Source organism: Typopeltis vanoorti, chromosome 10, assembly GCF_054136105.1.
Source record: "Typopeltis vanoorti isolate ZY-2024b chromosome 10, IOZ_Tvanoo_1.0, whole genome shotgun sequence".
Lineage (NCBI taxonomy): Eukaryota > Metazoa > Arthropoda > Arachnida > Uropygi > Thelyphonidae > Typopeltis > Typopeltis vanoorti.
The window spans coordinates 67,308,716-67,330,663 of record NC_143558.1 but is presented as its reverse complement, the minus strand read 5'-3'; the positions used below and the strand labels follow the sequence as shown (position 1 = coordinate 67,330,663).

Sequence of the window (21,948 nt, the reverse complement as noted above, 5' to 3'; positions counted from 1 at the left end):
AAAGGTATTTATATTTTAATTTTTTAACATTTGTGTTATAAATATTACAGACATGGGGAACATTTTTTCAAATTATTAATACATTTTAATTATACAAATTCAATATACATACAGTAGATTTAGTGGAGATATTTAATGAAATTTAGCAGAGTTACAACATGGATGGCTAAAACTATTTGAATTTAAACATTTAATGCACATGGTTCGAGCCACTTGGTTGGAACATAATAAGCCTTCATCCAAATGAGGCTTAATAGAGGTAAGTCGATACATGCTAAGAGCCTTTTAAAACTTTTATATTTTTTAGTTATTGAAAAATTAATTGTAGAATAGACCTGCAATTATCTGTGACAATAAGAAAAGTACTGCATATTCTCCAAAGTGTGATCTATGTATCCCCAGAGTACACAGACTACACTGCTATGCACAATACACAAGTAGAGCATTAGCAAAGGTTGCTCGATTGGTAGCGCTCTGCTACTAATGGCTCGCAAAAAGTTAAGCAAGTTTGAGCACGGTTAGCAGTTGGAAAGGGGTCAAGCATTCGATGCTGTTGGCATACTCTCCCTCAATGAGTCTTTGGACTCCCTGGAGGTGTCACATAATAATAACCACTGTATTGTAATTAGTTGGGACGTTTCAGTAGTTATAGTGAACAAGTTGGGTTTGCTATAACGAGAGTTATCTGTAACTTTAAAGTGATTTACTAGATCTCAAATGTTTTTATAATTCCAACATTATAATAGTAATAAATCCTGTATTGTATTAGACTACCACAGTATCCTCTACATCTGTTGAAGATGTAAAGAACTAGATTAATAACCCATAATGATAATTGAAATTAGTTTGTGTTCATACGTAATTCATGTTTGACAAAAATTCCCTAGAAGATATTTGAATTCGTTATTAAAATATTGAAGTATGTGCTAACTGAAACAATACTAATCTATAATTGTTTTCTCAAGTGAATTCAAAGTAACTAATATAACAAGTTATTGAGGACACATTTTCAATACATCAGAGAAATATTTTTTAAGATAAAATGCATTTGGAAGGTTGATGCAAAATATGTCCTTCGTTCAGAAGGATCTGGGATTCAAGAAGCCTTCATGAAGCTTTTTCAGTTGAAAGTGAGTTAGCCAGTCTCATACAAACATACAGTCTCATAACCTAACCTTGCAAAATTTTAAACCAGCTGAAAAAGAGATGCAAGTAACAGACATAACATACTCACCCACCAAAGCAAGACGATACAATATACAGGGTGTCCCAAAATTCACGCAAGAAGTAATTTTGATAGAAAACACAGGTTTTTAGTTAAAAATTGTAATTTCTTATTGATTCATAAAGCATACAGTATAGGGTTATGCATGGAATAGCATATCAGGTAAATGGCCTCCATGACTTTGCTGGCACATATGCACGCTTTTGTCGAAATTTTCCATGACCATTTTGCATAAATGTGGCTGAATTTTGTTGATACAGTGCTCAATTTCCACCTTCAAGGCATGGGTGGTCGTGGGCTTGTTGGCATAAACCTTAGACTTCAAAAAACCCCAAAGAAAAAAAGTCCAACGCCGTTAAGTCACATGATCTGGGTGGCCAATTCTGATCACCAAAACGGGAATTTACACGACCAGGAAATGACTCATGCAGTAATTGAATTGTTTCTCGGGCTGTATGGCATGTGGCACCGTCTTGTTGAAACCACATGTCGTCCACATCCATATCTTGCAATTTAGGCACAAAAAACTGGATTACCATGTCGCAATAGCGAGCACCATTAACTGTTATTGCCTTAGCAGCTGCATTTTCGAAGAAGAATGGACCGATGATGCCTCCAGCCCAAAATCTGCACCAAACACTGACACGTTGTGGATGCATTTGTTTCTCAACAATCACTCGTGGATTTTGTGAACACCAAATGCGACAATTTTGTCGATTAACGAAGCCATCAAGATGAAAATGAGCCTCATCGCTGAAGATGATTTTGTTCGAAAAATAAGCATCCATAATCCATTTAACGAACTCTCTTCGCTGTGTGTGGTCAGTAGGCTTCAGTTCTTGAGTCAGTTGAACTTTGTAAGCATAAAGATGCAAATCTTTCGTGAGAATACGCTGTAGAGAGCTTCTCGAAATGCCCAATTCAAGACTACGGTGCCGAATTGATGTTCCTGGACTCTCAGCAACACTCACGAACTGCCTCGATGTTTTCTGTTGAAAGACTTGGTGAAGGACAGCCAGAGTGTATAAGATCACTAATTGATCCAGTTTCCTTGAATTTTTTTAATTAATCTTTTCACAGTTGGTGAAGTTAAATCACTATTCCGACCATATTTTGTATGAAAATTGCGAACTGTAGCTGCCAAACCTTCATTATTTTTAAAATATTTTAAAAATGCGTTGTTCTTTCGTGTAGCACTCCATTTTTAATAACCCTGAACTGTCAGCTGTCACGCTGTCTTTTTTTTCTCGTTGGCAACACTTTACCACACAAATGGCGCTAAATTTAAATCTTGCGTGGATTTTGGGACACCCTATAGTTTGCTTTGGTTGGTCTACTTGTACATCATCTTATTGATCCTCTGATTTTATAATATATAGATATGGATAGGAGAATGGCTCAGGGAGAGATACCAGAAGGTGGTGTATGGAGGAGCCGAGTCCAGGATGAGGCAGGTGACCAGTGGTGTGCCTCAGGGCTCTGTGCTTGGGCCATTGTTGTTTAATTTGTATATAAATGATATAGGAAATGGCTTAAAGGGAGATATTCAGTTGTTTGTTGATGATGCAACGTTGGGTAGCACAATAAAATATCAAGCTGATGTTGAAAGTTTGCAGGATGATTTAAATAAGCTGGTAGAATGGGCAAAAGGTAATGAATGTCAGTTCGATGTGGAAAAGGTAAAGTCATGCATTTTGGGATTAAAAGATTACCAGCTGTGTACTACATTGATGAAATAGTACTGAGATTGATGAGGCTATGGACTTAGGGGTGTTGGTAGATAGGGAGATGAAGTTCAGGGGACACATTGCTAAGGTGTCCAAGATTGCACATAGGATTACTTGGTTGTTGAGGAACACACTGACATCCAGAGATAAAGAGGTTATTGTTCCCCCTTTATAAAGCGTTGATACTTCCACATTTGGATTACTGTGCTCAGGTCTGGTCACCTGGATTCCTTGGTGACCAGACCTGAGCACAGATCTGGTCACCAAGATCTGTGCTCAGGTCTGGTGACCAGATCTGTGACCATGACCATGACCCTCTCCACAGCCTCCTCAGGATTGATGAGGAGGCTGTGGAGAGGGTTCAGAGAAGAGTGACTAAATTGGTGAGTGATGTAAAAAATGCTCTCTACATTGATAGATTGAGAACTTTTGGATTGCAGAGGTTGGTTGATAGGCAGAGAAGAGGGGATATCATAGAAACATTTAAATTACTGAAAGGTTTTTATAGGATTGATGCAGGGGAAATGTTTCAACTGTGTGATAGTGATGGAAGAACAAGAGGTCATCCCTGGAAATTAAAGAAGAGTGTGGTTAACAAGGGTGTCAGAACAAGGTCTTTTGCCTGGAGGGTGGTTAATGAGTGGAATTCATTGCCTGACTTAGTTGTGAGCTCTTCATCTGTAAATTAATTCAGGAAGAGATATGACAGAAATTGTTTTGCTAGTTTGGGTCTCTGCGAGTCTACTGACTCCATGGAGATACCCGTAATAATAATAAAATATTACAGAAGTACTGCATTGTGAAGTAGTATATTTTTTTAATTATTGTTAGTTGACTCTATACGTAGCATCAGATACCACTCTACCGATAATTAAGAATCTTCCTAATAAAAATACCCTGTGTGTGATAATATCCCTGCTGAGCTGCTGAAAGCTTTGACTGGCTATGATAAAAGAAAAATAATGCACAAAATTGCAAGGATTACAGAACTGTGATCCTAATATGCCATGCATCTAAAATTATTTTAACCATTATTAACAAAAAAATTGAAAGAGCCTTAATCGGTGAATTGAGTGAACAACAGAAAGGTTTCAGAAGAGGAATGGGAACCATTAATGCTATCCTGGAACTAAAAATACTAATAGAAAGATCACTTCAAAGAAATAGGAACATATACATATGCTTCATAGACGTTCAGAAGGCTTTCGACTGGGTAAAACATAATAAAATGTTCAATATATTATATAAATTAGACATAGAAAATCATGTACTTAAGATTATAAAAATGATTTATGCCAAACAGAAAATCCAGCTGTTTAACTCTCGAGTCTTCTGAAATAAAAAATTTATTTCATCAAAAATTTATTTCATCCTTTCACCAAATTTATATAATATCTATAGTGAGACGGTGATGAAAAAGATTGAATTAGTATCAGTGTTATAAAATACAACAATCTTAGTTCATGGAAGTTGTTTTCCACCTGGTTATGCTACAAATTATATATTTGGTTTAATCCTTTATCCAAGCGTAAGTAAACAAAGTTTGCACCTGAAGTAATTTCAGGTCTGGGGCACCTTGTGGCAAAGGTGATATGACTTCACATCATTTGCCTTAGTATCCCATAATGCAAAACACATCTCTTTGCGGACATATATAATTAAGGGAAGGGTCACTACCCAGATCGGTTTCGACCTTAATTGAGGTCTCATCAATCAGTGGGAGCCAGACCCAGAGGTTGTGATACCAAGGTGGAAGTAATGCAGAAGTCAAATTTCCATATATGGAAATTTACTTTGGGCACAAACTTTGTTTGCTTACACTTGGATAAAGGATTTAACCAAATATATAATTCGTAGCATAACCAAGTGGAAAACAACTTCCATCAACTATCTCTAATACAGAGAATTTCAATAATAACATGTGACACCTTTTGGCAACTCGTATATGGAAATATGACTTTTGCATTACTTCCACCTTGGTATCACAACTTCTTGGACTGGCTCCCACTGATGAGACCTCAATAAAGGTCGGAACTAGTCTGGATAGTGACCCTTCCCTTAATGCATAGCATTATACATGGCTGCAAGAAGATGTGCTTTGCATTATGAGATACTAAGGGAAGTGATGTGAAGTCATACCACCTTTGCCATAAGTTGCTCCAGTCCTGAAATTACTTCAGATGCAAACTTTGTTTGCTTACACTTGGATAGAGGATTAAACCAAACATATAATTCACAGCAATCTTAGTTATGCTGATGATACCATTCTAATAGCAGAAAACAGAAACAAATTAATCAAATTACTGCAGCTACTAATTGAAGAAGGTAAAGAGTTTGGATTAGATATAAATACAAAAAAGATAAACATAAAGACAAAACAGATAAAGACCAAATTTATAAAAACCTCAAAAGAAAACAGATCCGAGCCAGAAATATTCATAAACAATATGAAAATTGAGCATACATTAGAATACAAATTTTTAGGCACCTACTTTATTGCAGATGGAAAGCAAGATAAAGAAATAAAAAGAACAGCCATAGTTAAAAATGCCTTCTGGAAAAATAAAGATCTGCTCAGAAATTCTGTGGGTATTGAGACAAAGAAAAGAATGACACGAACATTAGTGTGGCCAGTTTTCACATATGGAAGTGAGACCTGGTTATTCAAGAAGAGAGTAAGAAAACAGATAATAGCCTTTGAAATGTGGTGCTATAGGAGAGCTCTGAAAATCTCATGGACAGATTATTATTATTCGTGACACCTCCAAGGAGTCCGAAGACTCATCGTGGGAGGACACCTACTGTACAACTTTCTGTCTCCGCTACTACACAGAACCTCTACTACCAATCACCTACATCGATGCCACCTATTGCAATCAAACCTCTAAAGGCTATCATTTTTAAACAAATATTTCATGATCTAAACATGAAATATTTGCACACAATCAACTGTGTTAATAATTTACATAAGAAAAGCATTTTTCAACTATTAAAATATAATAAGAATGAAATCTTTTATAAAACATTTGACTGGCTACTGATTTTATCATACAATTAGCTACCAGAAGGGAGAAGGGTAAAGATAGCGCATGCGCTTATTTTATTTTCAAACTTGGGCGCATTCGTTATAGAGGAGTTGAAACAGTAATTCCAAATAATCTATACACTGCCGAATAGACTAATTTTTGTTAGTTTACCGTATGAGTTTGTCGCTTAATATGTTTCAAAAAAATAAAAAAAAGTAAACAAGAAGAACAAGGGGCTTGCAAATTTGAGAAAAAATTAACAAAGGGCACGCGCGAGCTCACCACTGAGTATGTGGGATGAAAAACCTGAGTTTCTGGGAGGAAAAAACCTTGCCACCTCCGCATGAGATCGGCTAACTCACCTTCAATTGAAAAAATCTATATAAAGATTTCTCCCGTCATGACAAGAATCGAACTTAGGCGTTTTCTAATTGAAGGGTGCAACGTATCATCGTTCTTCCAATTACACAACAAATACAGATGTCCTACAGAGAAAGAGAATGCAGAGATCTTTATTATAGGAAATGATCTAGAGAAATATAAGATTGGCAGGACAGAGGATACTAACAGTTTTAGAAGGAAAAATTATGGGAAAAGGATCAAGATGTAAAAAACGAAGGACATGGTTTGAAGATATAAGATCATGGACAGGATCACATGGCTATGCAGAAACAAAAAAGGAAAGCCACCAACAGAAAGAACCGGAAGGACATGGTGCTGCACCCTCTCACTGAGGAAGCTACATGAAGAAAGACAGTAGTAGTATATTTTTTTAATTATTGTTAGTTCACTCTATACTTGCATTGCTAACAGTCTTAACAATTCTTACTTTTCTAATATGTTTTTTAAGATATATATAACTGCACAGTATATATATTTATTAAAACGTGGTTACCACATTTTAATAATACTTCTTATTTATAATATTTCAAATTTTTGGATAGAGATGGTTAGTTAATAGACAGATGAAGTATGAAGGGGGCTTTCAAGGTAGAACTAACAAACTTGTTGATGGTTGTTATTCATTTTGGCAAGGAGGTACTTTCCCTCTTATTCATCATACACTTTGCTCAACAGGTAATTGTTATTTTGTTAAATATAAATATGCATAAAACTACATATAAATGTATTATAGTTATTATATTATTTCTTAATACTCTTTTTTAAAACAGTTATCTTTAGATCCTGGGTAAAAGAATTCCTATACACACTACATTCACCTCTTCTAGAGAGAGAGATTTGGCAGAGCTAGATATCTTTTGTATTGACATGTTTCTAAAACATGGAGCTTGTGGCTCATTTTAATAAAATCCACCAGTAGTGTACTGATAATTAAAGGTATCCAAAAAAGCAGACATCTGTAAACTGTGTTGTTGTAGTGTATAATAACTGTTTAACTCATCACAAAATTTATGCCATAAAAATTAGCTTTTTCTTTCAGTGTAGCCTGAGTATGCATCTATACAATACTTTGGTTAGATGTGTAGTTAAAAACACTTGATGCTAATATATATATCATTATGCCATGAAACAGTACTAAGCAGAATGTAGAATGTAAGAGGATATTTTGAAACAAATCAGTGGCTTTTGGAAAAAAGGGAGAAGAAAGGAAGAAATATGTTTCTCAGAAGCTACATTGCAAAGAGTGTTAATCAAATTACTTTCTTAAATTAAGATGCCCTACAAATTTAACATAAGTTTTAGCATTGTTCGCTCCATAGCTCAGTATGGAAAGGCTCTCAATGAAGGAGAATTTATTAAAGAAACTCTTCTGAATTTTGCATATCTTGAAACAAAAAATACCTTTTTTGTTTCAAGATATGCAAAATAAAGATGCTATTATTAAGCATATTTCTGATTTACCAAGAAATACCATTAAAGACAGAGTGATGACAATGATCTCCGATGTACAACGTCAATTAAAAGGAGACTTAAATAATTGTAAATATTCTGTAGGAAGTTTTTAGTATTGAGATCACATTGTAATATAAGAAGTTTATTAAAAATCAACAATTAAAACTCGACAAGTTTCATGCATCGTAAGACTTACATCATCAGGGATAACGGTACATAAAAGTTTACATAACCAAAGCCTATTAACGATTAATTACACATATTAGATGTTTTGATAATTTCACAACTGTTAAATAATTGATAAACCAGAATTCAAATGATACATTCGTTACTGCGTGTTGAAATATTGCCTAGTTGTTGCTATCACGTTCTGTGGTATCCCGCGTGCTATATCCTAGGTCCATGGCAGTTAAATTTTTGATGAAAGCATGCCATACTTGATGTAAAATTAAGACTTGATTTTTATTGCATTGTGTAGAGATCCTAAGCATTTGTGTGACTTCTTTAAATTTTCTTGTGAAACAGTTATTATCAATATATATAACATTTTTGTATGTTGCCAGAGTTCTCGATGGCCAGTAGTGGTTGTGTGGAATGCCAGGCCTGATTTGTGCTCGCTTCTTTTTTCAACATCTTTTTGGCAGCATGATTGCATTCTCAAAATCTTGTTTAAGTAAGGGAGTTGCAGGAGATCTATTAAGAATTTTTCTAAACATCTTGAGTTCAAAACCATTAAGCGCAAGGTTCTCTTTCAGGTAGTGCAGTTCTTCATTCCTTTTAATTGGTGTGGTTGATATATTGTATGCCCTGTCTCGTAATGTTTTAATTATGCCTATCTTTTGAAATGGAGGGGGGTATGAGGTGGCATTTAAAAATCTTCTTGTTTCAATAGGTTTCCTGTATACAGAAAAGGATAACCTTTTTTTCCTCTTCATTTACTTGGACAAAGATATTAAGGAAAGTTAATTTTTTGTGCTGTGATTGTACATGGGTCAGCACACTGATATTTTTATGTACATATGAATGAACTGAACTTAAAGTTACAAGGTTTTGACAAAAGTAGTGACATTATGTTTGGATACATAAAAGCCTTTTAAACTGAACTTCAAATTTTCAAATGAGGTGTGGGGACTAAAATTTATAAGTATTTTCCTTCACAAAAAAAAACATTTTGAGGAGGTCATCTTGGATGTGCAAAATAAAATGGAGCCCTTGCATATAAAGTACCAGCACATTTTAAACTCAGTAAATGATCAGTTTGACAGAGATTTAATCAATTTAGAAGTTTAGAACAGACAATTAAAATAATTAAGTATCCAGGTGTAGTAGTATATGCTACTATGGAATTAAATGATTTCCAATGGCTAGAAATTAAAGGATTGGTGCTACAGTTAGCAGAGTTCCAGGCCAGCATCTGGACTCAAGTGTGTATCGACCTGAGGTCTCAACTTTGAGGATCTGGAAAGAAATCGCCTGCAGAATGAAGAGTGCCACTACAAACAAGAAATTTTGAATGCTTGGAAACGAATACTGGAAACTTTTAGCACCCTTAAAAATCTAGCCATGGTTTTACCCAGTTTTTCCCTCTACATACTCTTTTGAGACCTTATTCTCAGTGTTAAATAACATTAAAACAGACAAAAGAAACCAAGTGGCAGATGAAGTTAGTGCTGCTTGCTTGGGCTTGAAGTGCACAAAGTACTTCACTTCAATTTCAGACTTATCCATTAAGACTCAGCGACAAAAAAAGTCATTAATTGATAATCAAATCAAATGTAATGTGTTCCATATTTTTTTTTTGCAGTTCCGTTTAGAGTTACTATTAAAAGTATGGTAATTTTTAGTGCACTATTTTAAGCACAATTATCAGTGTACATATCGATTTTCATTCTCTATAGATTTCATTTTTGTAATTATTTGACATTTCAGTATATATAATGTGTAACACCACACGATTAGACTGCATTTTTTTAAAATAAATGAATATGTAAAGAATTATTTATCTTTTGTTTGGGGGGGGGGGGGGGCATGCCTCAGAAAATGCCTAAGCCATCATGGATCTAGTTTGAGCATTGTTTGCCTAACCTAACCTAACCTAACCTAACCTATGGGCTTTGGTCAGGACTTTTCAGTAGTTTTAATGAAGGAATTTGTAACAGTGGTGTTTGCTATAGTGAGGATTAGCTGTACATACGAGGGTGGTCTGAAAAGTTCTTGGCTCGACCATAGATGGCAACTTATTGGCAAGATTTTTTTTTTCTAAGTTGGTACATCTGTCATAAGCATCCATGTGAAATTGCAAGTCATTCTGTCAAGTATTTTATTTTATACAGCTGTCTGAACCAAAAGTGTTGTCTTTATCACTTGAAATGGATAAAATGGAGTATCATGTGGTTATAAAATTCTTTGTAAAAGAAGGTTTTACGCTAAAAGAAGTTCATAAAAGTTTATGGGCACTCTTCTCCATCATTTTTGACAATTAAGAAATGGGCTGCCGACTTTATATGTGGCCGTGCCCGCCTTGAAGATGATCCATGTGAAGGATGTCCAGAAAGTGTAAAAACACCAGAAATCATTGATCAAATGCACGATATGATATTGGATGACCAGTGAGTTAAAGTGCATGAAATTGCTGAGAATACACGCATTTCAAAAGAATGTATAGGATATATTTTGCATGAAGAATTGCAAGTGAAAAAGCTTTGCGCAAGATGGGAGCCGCGCTTGCTCTCAGCAGATCAAAAATGCACTCGCATGAAAATCTCTGAATAGTACTTGGAGCATTTTAACAAGAATAAAACTGATTTTGTGCATCGATTTATTACTATGGATGAGACTTGGATTCACCATTACACACCAGAATCCAAACAGCAGTCAAAACAGTGGACAGAAGCCAGTTGTTCAGCACCAAAGAAGACAAAGTCGGTTCCATCAGCAGGAAAGGTCATGGCATCGATGTTTTGGGATGTTAAAGGCATTTTCTTTATTAATTATCTTGAAAAGGGTAAAACAATAACCGGGGAATATTATTCTGATCTTTTAACCAGACTAGAGGAAAAAATTTGTTAGAAAAGACCTGGTTTGCAGAAGAAAAAAAGTCATCTTTCATTAAGACAATGCACCTGCCCACAAAGATGTTTTGCAATGGGAAAATTAAGGGATCTGCACTATGAATTGTTGGAACATCCACCCTGTTCCCAAATTTGCCTCCTTCTGACTTCTGTCTCTACCCAAAACTAAAACTCTTCCTCTCTGGTCAGCGTTTTTCTTTGAATCAAGAGGTGATAGCAGCTGTAGAGGGGTATTTTGCAGATCTTACTGAGAACCACTACAGGGACGGGATAATGGCGCTGGAGCATCGCTGGAATAAATGTATTAGTTTTGAGGGAGATTATGTTGAAAAATAAAAATAATTTTGAAATTATAAATTTGTTTTTTCATTGTTAGGCTGAGAACTTTTCAGACCACGCTCGTAAAATAGTGTAAACAGCACAGAACAAAAGGGAATTACAAACATAGCTCAACTTGTATTAATAAATTGTCAGGTTGACTCAAAATCATTCCTTCATTTTTACTGCAACGAGAGAGGAAAGGGGCTCAGATCATGTTGTGATACATTCTTTTAATATTTTTAATTGAAGATATATAGAACATTTAGCCTGCCAGTGGTTTCTTTTTCTATTTTTTATGCCTCAACCTGATTTATCAGCATTTTACTTCATTTTCCAAAACCATCACTTGTACCAAAAAAAGAGTATAATACCTGCTGTTCTTGTAGTATGAATTACGTTTTGCCAGTAAGAGAGAGACTGATATATAGTCGATTTTCACTATAGCAAAGTCATAGGGACATAGGAGTAAAATTGTGGATAGTTTGTTACTACAGTGAATTTCTTTTAGAGATTGTATATGGGCATTTGGGTGGTAATAGTGTTTACTTTAATCAGTGTTGAGTGTATCAAGAATCCATGAAAAAGGAAGTGGAATACAATAAATAGAGAACTGAGGTGTTGCTTTCCATATTAAGTGAATCATAACATCAACTGGCATGTTATGGGAGTTCTAATATATTTAAAAATACAGTTCATAAAGGTGATCTGCAGATCCCACCCACCTTACTGCAATAAATGAGTTGATTTTGAATCACTTATGGATGACTGATCCACTATTGTGACACTGTAGATACTTATGCATTCATAATATAATGTGATCTTTTACAAGCCTAAAACAATCATTTACACATATGGCTTGTAACATGCTTATCTAGAAGTTTCAAAGCAAAATGTATTTTTAAAGAAATACCTACCATATTTGCTGGTGTATAAGATGCACTTTTTTTCTTTGAAAATAGGTCTGAAAAACAGGGTGCATCTTATATGCTGATACTCAATTTTTTATTGTTTTCATTTCTGGAAATTTTCTCTGTTCTGAGTTACGCAATTTCTTTCTTGCTTCCTTGCAGTGTGTGAGAGCATTCCAGTTACGTAGAATTCAGTGGATTTGCATGTTGTCGCGATTGTTGTGAATGGTGATAAATTTCTGCCATTAAATTTTCTCTAAATTTCTTGGCAAATTATGGCTGATAAACATCTGCATTGCCACAATATCGCATACAAGCTACGTGTGATTGCGTATGCTGAAGAACATGGAAACAGGGCTGCAGAGAGGCATTTCAGGCCACCCCCAACTGAGAAAATGAAAGAACTTGGCGAAATCAGGAAGAGGATCTAAAAAAAGCAACTCGCAGTAAACATAACCTGCAAAGTGGAACTGCAAAATGGCCAGAACTTAAGGCAGAACTGAATATTTGGATTTTAGACCACAAAAAAGAGAGACTTTCAGTGTCTAATTTCACAAAAGATGCCAGCTGAATATGAAGGAAAAATTATTGAATTCCATTGATTCGTCATTAACGCAAAGAAACGATAAAATTTTGAACTTGTGCAAATAGGAAACATGGATGAGGTTCTGCTGACTTTTGATGTGCCCTCAAACAAAACTGTAGATTCCAAGGGCACAAAAGGTGTTACTGTTAAAACTTCGGGGCATGAAAAAACTCACTACACGGTGGTTTTATCCTGCTGTGCTGATGGGACAAAATTGCTGCTACTATTGATTTTTAAAAGGAAGACTATACCCAAAGAAAAACTGCTTAAAGGAGTGTTTGTACACTCCTTTAAGCAGTTCACGCAAAAGGCTGAATGGATGGAGGAGGAATGAAGTTATGGATAGATAAAATTTGGTCTAGGTGCCCTGCCGACTGTTGAAGAAGCCTGCCCTGCTAGTATGGGATCAGTTTCGTTCTAACAGAACAGAAGATGTTAAAAATAAACTCAAGGAATTTAAAACTCAGTTAGCTGTAATTCCAGGAGATCTAACTAGTTAGCTTCAACCTTTAGATGTCTGTATTAATAAACCATTTAAGGGATTTATCAAGGAGAAGTGAAACAGCTGGATGCAGTCTTCAGATTTTGAGGTTACGCCATCAGGAAGAGGCCTAGCATTTTGCAAGTTTGTGAGTGGGTCAAAGCTTCATGGGATGCTGTGAAAACTGAGACAGTGGTTAAATCATTTAAGAAGTGTGGCATTAGTAAGGCACTGGATGGTTCAGAGGACAATTTGTTGTATGAGGACTCAGATTCTGATTTAGAAAAGGTCTCAAGTGTCTCTTCATTTAGCTCTGGAGATGAATTTCTGGTTTTGACGAAGAATATTAAAAGGTGGATATACTCTTTCCTAGTTAGAGTGGGTATTTGTTGAAAGTAGACTTACTTATTACTTTATATTTGAAATACTGTAAATTCATTATAATATTCAGTGATAAAGTTTTTTTCCTAAAAAATGTGTACAAAAAAGGGGGTACGTCTTATAGGTCGGCAAATATGGTAAATACTAGTCTAGAGCTCTGTTTGCAACTTATTATTCTGTAAGTTTTATGTGAATCCTGTCCAAGAATGGTTGTTTAAACCTGTCATAGACTTAACATTCTAACTAAGGCAAACTAAGGATCACATAATCCAGAAGCCTTGTTCTTTGAGCTTCCATAGCTCAGTCAGTATTGATGATTGGTATTTCCAACTCTTTCGTAGGAAATACCTGTACTTTTTCATCCTGAAAAATAGGCAAACTAGCCAGAAACTTTCTGTGACTTGGAAAGTGATCTGTGTTTTTTCATGTTTCTGGCAAAGTAACAACTAAGGCTATATGAAGCCTTAATTGTTACTTTATTATTAAAATACCCTGGCTCAGAGGTAGGTGTTAATTTAATTTCTAATCAAGTGAAAAACTCTACATCTGTTTCCGATCCAGAGTATTTTAATAATAAGGTAATATACCTATTTAAATTATACATGTTTTTGGTCGTAAAATGTTAAAACATATAAGACTTATTGTTAAACTGACCATTCAATTCGTAAACTGACCATTCAAATTTTAATTCGTACGTATGTTCATACAATATTGCCTAGCAGTTTCGCTAGTAACTGACTAGCTTTCTCAAGGCTTGCACAGTACAAAAAAAACGGTAAATGCAAAAAAAAATTTAAGAATACAAAAAACGGTAGCCCTCTGTCACCACCATGTGCAAACCTTTTCATCGAGAAATTTGAAAATGAAATCTTCAACATTACTCCTAAACCTTCAATATGGTGGAGATATGCAGATGATATCTTCATCATATGGCGGGACAGCATGGAAAACCTACATATGTTTGTCAATAGAATCAACTCACTCCACAATAAAATCAAATTTACTCTAGAAGTAGAAAACAACGAACAGCCACACTTCTTGGACATACTAGTTAAAAGACAAGGTAACAATTTCAAACTGTCCATTTACAAAAAACCTATGGACACTGGCCGATATCTACATTACTCTTCAAACCATCATAGGTCACATAAACAGAGCATCATCCACATGTTGAGAAATCGAGCCAGAAACTTTATCTCCGACGATGAAGAAGTTCAAACCGAATTGTCCCAAATCGCTATAACACTATCGCAAAATGGTTATCCTCGAAACATCATCAACAAATTTCTTTACAAAGATAACCAACAAGAAAGAACAGTCTCCCAGCAAATTTCAACAGCAGTTATCCCCTTTATGGGTTCAATTTCCACCAAAATTGCGAGATTGTTAAAGGCCCATAACATCAGAGTTGTATTTAAACCAACTACTAGTATCAGACAGGTTCTAAGATCTCCTAAAGACAGTGTTCCATTTTATAAATATCCAGGTGTGTATAATATTCCATGCATGTGCGGTCTTTCCTACATTGGACAAACTTCGAGAAGCCTGGAAATAAGACAGAAAAAACGTGTTGGTGATGTAAATCACAACAGAACTATCACCTCCGGGTTAGCACATCACTTTTCAACTTCGAACCACACGATAGACTGGAATAACAGCTCTATGCCCTACATAGACGAAGATTACAGACATCGATTATTTAAAGAAGCAGCAGTAGTGCTATGTACAGGCAGCAACCTAAACAGAAATCAAGGAGCCATACTGAACGATACTTGGAAAAATCTAATTAATTCCCTCAGTTCAACAGAACTACAGTAAGCATAATAATCATATTATGCATTTCCATGTATCGCATGTTCATGATACTGAGTAGAAAGTCACAATTTCATACAGACATGTCACACGAACGTGTTACCTTAGTTAGTTAACAGGTACTAACGTTTTTTGTATTCTTAAACATTTTTTGCATTTACCATTTTTTTGTACTGTGCAAGCCTTGAGAAAGCTAGTCAGTTACTAGCGAAACTGGTAGGCAATATTGTACGAACATACGTACGATTTAAAAATCTATGGTCAGTTTAACAATAAGTCTTATGTTTTAAGGTGATATATCTTTTTGCTACTTATATATAAGAAATATATTACTTCTGCATTAATTTAACCTTGGTATCTTTCCTGGATCTTGCTCCCACTGATGAAACCTCGTCGTCATCCAGTAGCATCCTCTAGCAAGAGGGTTGCAGCAGATGAGCAGCTCTTCTCCATTTCTCTCTGTCTGTCGCTTCCATCATTCTTAAACCAGTCCATTCGACGATGTCATTAAACCACTCTCTAGTTGGTCTTTCACGTCTCCTCTTCCCCTCAACTTTCCCTTGTAATATAGTTCTTGTCAGGTGTCCCGAAGAACCTCTCAGAAGATGTCCTGCAAATCTGGTCTTTCTTTGCATAATATTCTTTAGCAGTGTTCTTTCCATCCCAACTCGTCTTAAAACTTCTTGATTTGATATTCTTTCTGTATAGCTAATCTTTTCCATCTTTCTATAACACAACATTTCCAATGCATTAATTCTTTCCATATCTCTCTTTCTGAGTGTCCATGACTCGCTTCTTCCATAACTTGCAATACTCCAAACTGTTGCTTTAAGTATTCCAATTCTGACGCCTATTTTAGTGTTCTTGTTTATTAAAATTCTCTTCGTTTCCATAAATGCCGATTTAGCTTTGCCTATTCTATTTCTAATGTCCAACTCTGAAGTTCCTTTCTCTGAGATCCAGCTACCTAAATATTGAAATCTTTCCACTTCTTCTAAAATCTTTCCTCCACATCTTATTTTTACATTATTTCCTATTTTTCTACCCATTATCATTATCTTGGTCTTTTTTTGTGTTAATTCTTAGTCCATACTCTTTACAAGAGTTTTCAATCCTTTGAATAATTTGTTGTAACCCATTTTCACTTTCTGCCATCACTACTACATCATCCGCATATCTTAAGTTATTAATGATTCTTCCGTTTATTTTTATTCCTTCTTCTACATCCTCAAGTCCTCTCTAAACATTTGTTCACTATAAAAGTTAAATAATAATTGATGAAACCTCAATAAAGATAAACAAGTCTGGCTAGTGATCCCTCCTTTAATGTATAGTATTATACACTTTAAATGGAAGTGTGCTTGCATTATGTTACCAGGACAATTAATTTAAAATCATCAGTCTTTATATAGAAGTAGCCTAGTCATGAATATACTTCACACACAAACTTTGTTTACTTACAACTGGGTAAAGGATCTGAGAAATAAATACAAAATGTTATATTCAGGCAATGACAATCAAGGAATAGGAGTAGCCATAGTATTCAACACAAAATACGAGGCTAATCTTCTTGAATGGCAGTCAGTCTCAAGTAGAGTAATGTGGGTAAATATGAGAAGGGGGAACTGGACAATGAGACTTATTTGTGCCTATGGTCCCACAGAAGGTTCTAAAGTAGAAGTGGAGGAATTTTTTTTTGATGCTTTAGAAAAAGCAACTGACACATTGAAAAATGAAAAGTTGGTCCTTATTGGGGATCTAAATAGCAGAGTAGGAAATGATTGTCAGACATACAAAAATATTTTGGGAAAATTTGGAGAAAAGAGCAAAGCTAATAATAATGGCAAATATCTGTTGGATTTCTGCTCAGGACATGGACTGGTTATTACTAACACCATGTTCCAACATAAAAATGTGCACAAATTCACATGGAGAGAAGAAGCTAGGAATAAGAAAAGTCTCATTGACTATGTTATTGTTGATAGTGATGTTTTCTCCCTGGTGCAGGACACCAGAGTGTACAGAGGATTTGAAATTGGAAGTGATCACTATTTAGTCTTGAGCAGGATAAAATTGAATTTCATATTGAAAAGAATAACATGTAAGAAAGTTTTAAAGCGAATAAAAGTTGAGCAGCTCTCAGATGTGAACTGTAGACTAAAATACACAAAGATTATTGAAGAAAAAATGAAAGAGTTTGAGAACAGGAACCAAACCTTCGAGATTCAGTGGCAAGCCTTCAAGAAAACACTGATTGATTCAGCCAGAGAGGCATGTGGTGAGGTTGTCTGCAAGGATAGAAAAATCAGAACTCCCTGGTGGACACAGAAAGTTAAAGAGGCAGTGAAGGAAAAGAAGAAAGCAATCAAAAGTTCCTGTCAAATAAGTCAGCTTGTGCTCTTAGAGAATATAGAGACAAATGCAAGAATGCTAAACACTGTGTAAAAATCATGGAGGACTAAACAAAAATCATGGAGGACTTTGGCAAGAATATAGAAAATAAATATCAAGAAGGTGGCAAAATATTCTGGAGGTTGTTGAAGAAGCTTAGGAATGGAAGAAAGAGTGCTGTAAAAGGAGTTAGAGATGATAAAGGTGACATGAAAGCTGGAGAAAAGGATATTCTTGATGTATAGAGTAATTACTTTGAAAAAATGCTAAATGAAACAAGCAGTGATGACAGCACAGTGGTAAAAAACACTGACCAGGCATGCAGGCAGGAATACATATCCATACTTGAAGTAGAAAAAGCCATCAAAGGCTTGAAATGCGGAAAGGCAGCTGGAGTAGATGATATTCGACCAGAAATGCTGAAGTATGGTGGTATAAGAGTCTTACAGCGGCTGCACTGCATAGTTCAGAAAGCCTGGACAGAGGGACAAATTCCCGATGATTGGAGTAGAGCTCTCATAGTACCCATATATAAAAAGGGAAATAAAACTGAATGTGACAATTACAGAGGTATTTCCCTACTGAGTGTTCCTGGCAAAATCTATGCAAGTATACTTGAGAAACGGTTGAGAAGAATTGTGGAAGAAAAGCTTGGTGAAGAACAAGCTGGATTCAGGACAAACAGAGGCTGTCAGGATCAGATCTTCACTTTACAACAAATAGTCGAGAAAGCATGGGAATATAACAAAGATCTGTATTTAAGTTTTGTCGATTTGGAAAAGGCATATGATAAGGTGCCAAGAGAGAAGCTATTCAATATGCTGCAGTTATATGGTGTCAATGGGGCATTATATCAAGCAATACTTAGTCTTTATTTGAGTTGTAAGTCAGCAGTTAGAATTGAAGGAAGTACAGGAAGATGGTTTAATGTTAAATCTGATGTGAAACAAGGATGTACATTATCCCCTCTGTTATTCATTATCTATATGGATCACATTATGAAGGAAAGTGGTATTAAACATGATATCAAAATTGGAGATGTTAATGTCAGCTCTTTGCTTTATGCGGATGATGTTATACTTCTAAATAAATCCGCTACAAGTCTGCAAGATTCTCTGACTAAATTGAATAACTGTTGTAATAGATATGGTATGAAGGTCAGCAATAAAAAGACAAAGACAGTGAAAATAGGCAGAATCATTGAAAATGTCAACTGTGTTGTGAATGGAGAACCTGTGGAACAAGTAAAACATTTCATCTACTTAGGCGCGATTTTTACTGAAGATGGTAAATTAAATATAGAAATAGACAACAGAATCAGCAAAGCTGGTATGGTGGGAAGTCAATTGAATAAATTCATATGGAATAAGAGAGAAATTAGTCGGAACACTAAATTAGCTGTATACAAGACAGTGTTTAAACCAGTTTTAACTTATGGATCTGAGAGCTGGGTCAGAAGTAAAACACTTGACCAAAGACTAGAGACCGCAGATATGAGAGTCCTGAGAAAGATTATAGGCATGAACAGATGGCATCAATGGCAATATCATATTAAAAATGAGGATATTAGGAAAGAACTTGACATTGTCTGCATCCAGGAATGCGTTAGCAGAGCTAATCTCAGGCGGTATGGTCACCTAAACAGAATGGGCGAGGAAAGATTAGCAAAACAAGTGTTCTCTGCCAGGTTGGCAGCAAAACGACCCAGAGGAAGACCAAGATATATGTGGATTGATAACGTACAAAGTGCCTTAGACGATAGAAATATAAGATCTGATAAGGTTGGAGTCTTGACAAGTAACAGACTGATTTGGAGGAAAATTGTAGGTAGGAAGTTAGTAATGATATAATTTTTTCATGTGGTACTATCATATCCTGTACACCCCTTGTGTGTACATGGCAGTAATTTGATGATGATGATGATGATGGGTAAAGGATTAAACAAGAATATAATTTAATAAGTGGCATTACGATGCTATTTCAAATGATTTAGAGCGTATAGTAAAGTCAGTTGCAACACTTCTGTTTTACTGATGGTGAAAATATGAACTGAACTTTTATATTTTTGTGCCATTTGCTTCTGCATACCATCCTTTAATCAGTAAAAACCAGCTTGAGTGAAGACCTATTAATCTTATATAAGCCAGGTGCTGGCATTATGTAAACAGGTAGACTTTGAAGGTGATTTGTCTGTTTTCATGTTTCTGGAAAGTTCTTTGTAGTTCCTCAAAACATAAAAGGAGCTTTTCAACTCCCATCTTAAATATGACGTTGATCTACTCTTCACTCAAATGTTTAAATTGCATGAGAACATACACATCACACATCAAATAGTTTGGACAGAAGCTAACTGTCCAACAGTGATATAACAGGCAAATTCAGAAGTAGAATGTACAATAGTGGATTTCATGTTTATAGAATGAACTCTAAGCTAAAAGAATAACATCTGACTAGTTTAAACCTGAATAGGGATATGTTATTGCAGGAGGTGGGGAAAATATAATTTTCCCCACCTCCTGATGGTGTGTATATATACATAATTGCGTACGCATGCATGCATGCACAGTGTGTGTACGCATGCATGCATGCACAGTTATTAAGAATTAAAATTTCCCATACTTCTGGTGAGGAGAAACCATCATTCTGATTTAAATTACGGCATTGCAGTATAAGGCCAAGAGCTTCATGAATGTGAGTACATTCATATTTAAAATACCTTCTGTGGATCGAGCATGCATCTGACCAAAGAATTCTGTAGTTTTTGTTAACTCTAGGCTAAGTAAGAATGGATTTGAGGTTTTTTTTTTTGTATCACATGCAGTATTTGTATTCTGAACAGCCAGTTTGCCCAAAATGCAAAAGATGGCATTTGCATGAAACTTGGTAAACACCTAATAGAAAGACGATGGTGAAAGTTTTTCTTGTTCTAGTGATTGGTTCAGAGGTATCAGAGATTGTGGATAGGAACCCCGTTTTCAACAGTGGAATTATGAGAAAGAAAATTATAGGATGGTTCAAATGTTCATCCTTTGACAGGAAAACATAATACACTATGGGAAAGTGTTCCATGACAATGAAGTCACCATCTCTGAAAGGGTGAGCCAACTATTGTTTTTTGATTGCTGTGCTATTCACCATCTCCTCCAAGCAAGAAATCTAGTTCTAACACCCTTGCTAACCACACTTTTACAGTTTCTAGGAGTAATCCCTTATCAAATTGGCCACAATTTGATCAAGGCTGAAAACTAGAAAATCAACGCTGCCAACTAATAAAACGGAAACTGATGAATTGCTAAAAGATGACATCAGTAAGTTAGCGGGAGAATGACTTTGACCCCAGAAATATTGTCAGGTGCCATCATTTCGAATCGACAAATAAAGGATGGAATGATGATCTCCTCATACCTCGTAAAAGTGACTTGCAACATGCTGGCAGGCACGGCAAAACTAATAACAGCAATTAACAAGTTCAAAGGCACTTGCCATAGTCGCAGACTCCCATCATTCAGTCTGTCCCATGACCTCTGCAATTGGATTGTCAGCTTTATAGCTGGATGTACACTGTGTGTGAAGGTGGGTGGTTCTTCTCATTATTCAACCAATGCTGGGGTTCCACAAGGCTCTGTTCTCTCATCAGTCCTCTTCCTTCTGTATATCAATGACCCACTGAAGTAGGGCATTGATACCCCAACCCAATACACAGTTTTGCAGATGACAACACGTTGCACTCCTCCCTTTCATTTGACAAACCTTAATCTACACAAAGTATCTCAACTTTGTGTAGAGTAACAAAACATCAACCTCCACCGCCCCCAGTTCTAATCTCCAAGCCATCCTTCAGCAGGGTTCAGATAATCTCATCAATTTCAGTGCAAAACTCGGGTCTGCCTTATTTCCAAAAAAAAAAAAAAAAACAGTCTTCCAGCATTATCCTTGATAACACTCAAATCCCTAGACAAGATGAGATTTCTCTTCTTGAAATCAACCAGACATCAAGCCTCTACTGGCATAAACACATCACAACCATTGCCTCCTCAGCTTCCAATAAACTAGGATTTCTCTTTCACTTGGGACGTTACTTCACTTCTGAACAGCTTATACAGATCTTATACAAATTGCAAATCAGCCCAGCTATTGAACACTGCTCTCATATTTGGGATAGGCC

General features: G+C 35.7%; 1 protein-coding gene across 2 annotated transcripts in view; it reads left to right on the top strand.

Annotated features, from left to right (window-relative positions):
* Positions 1-21,948, top strand: part of Fntb (Farnesyl transferase beta subunit) — a 204,627-nt gene that overhangs the window by 170,855 nt on the left and 11,824 nt on the right. For both annotated transcript variants that reach the window (XM_090398657.1, XM_090398658.1), the window contains exon 10: positions 6,923-7,055. In XM_090398657.1, the coding sequence (XP_090254783.1) occupies positions 6,923-7,055 (133 nt within the window). The remainder of the gene's footprint in view (positions 1-6,922; positions 7,056-21,948) is intronic.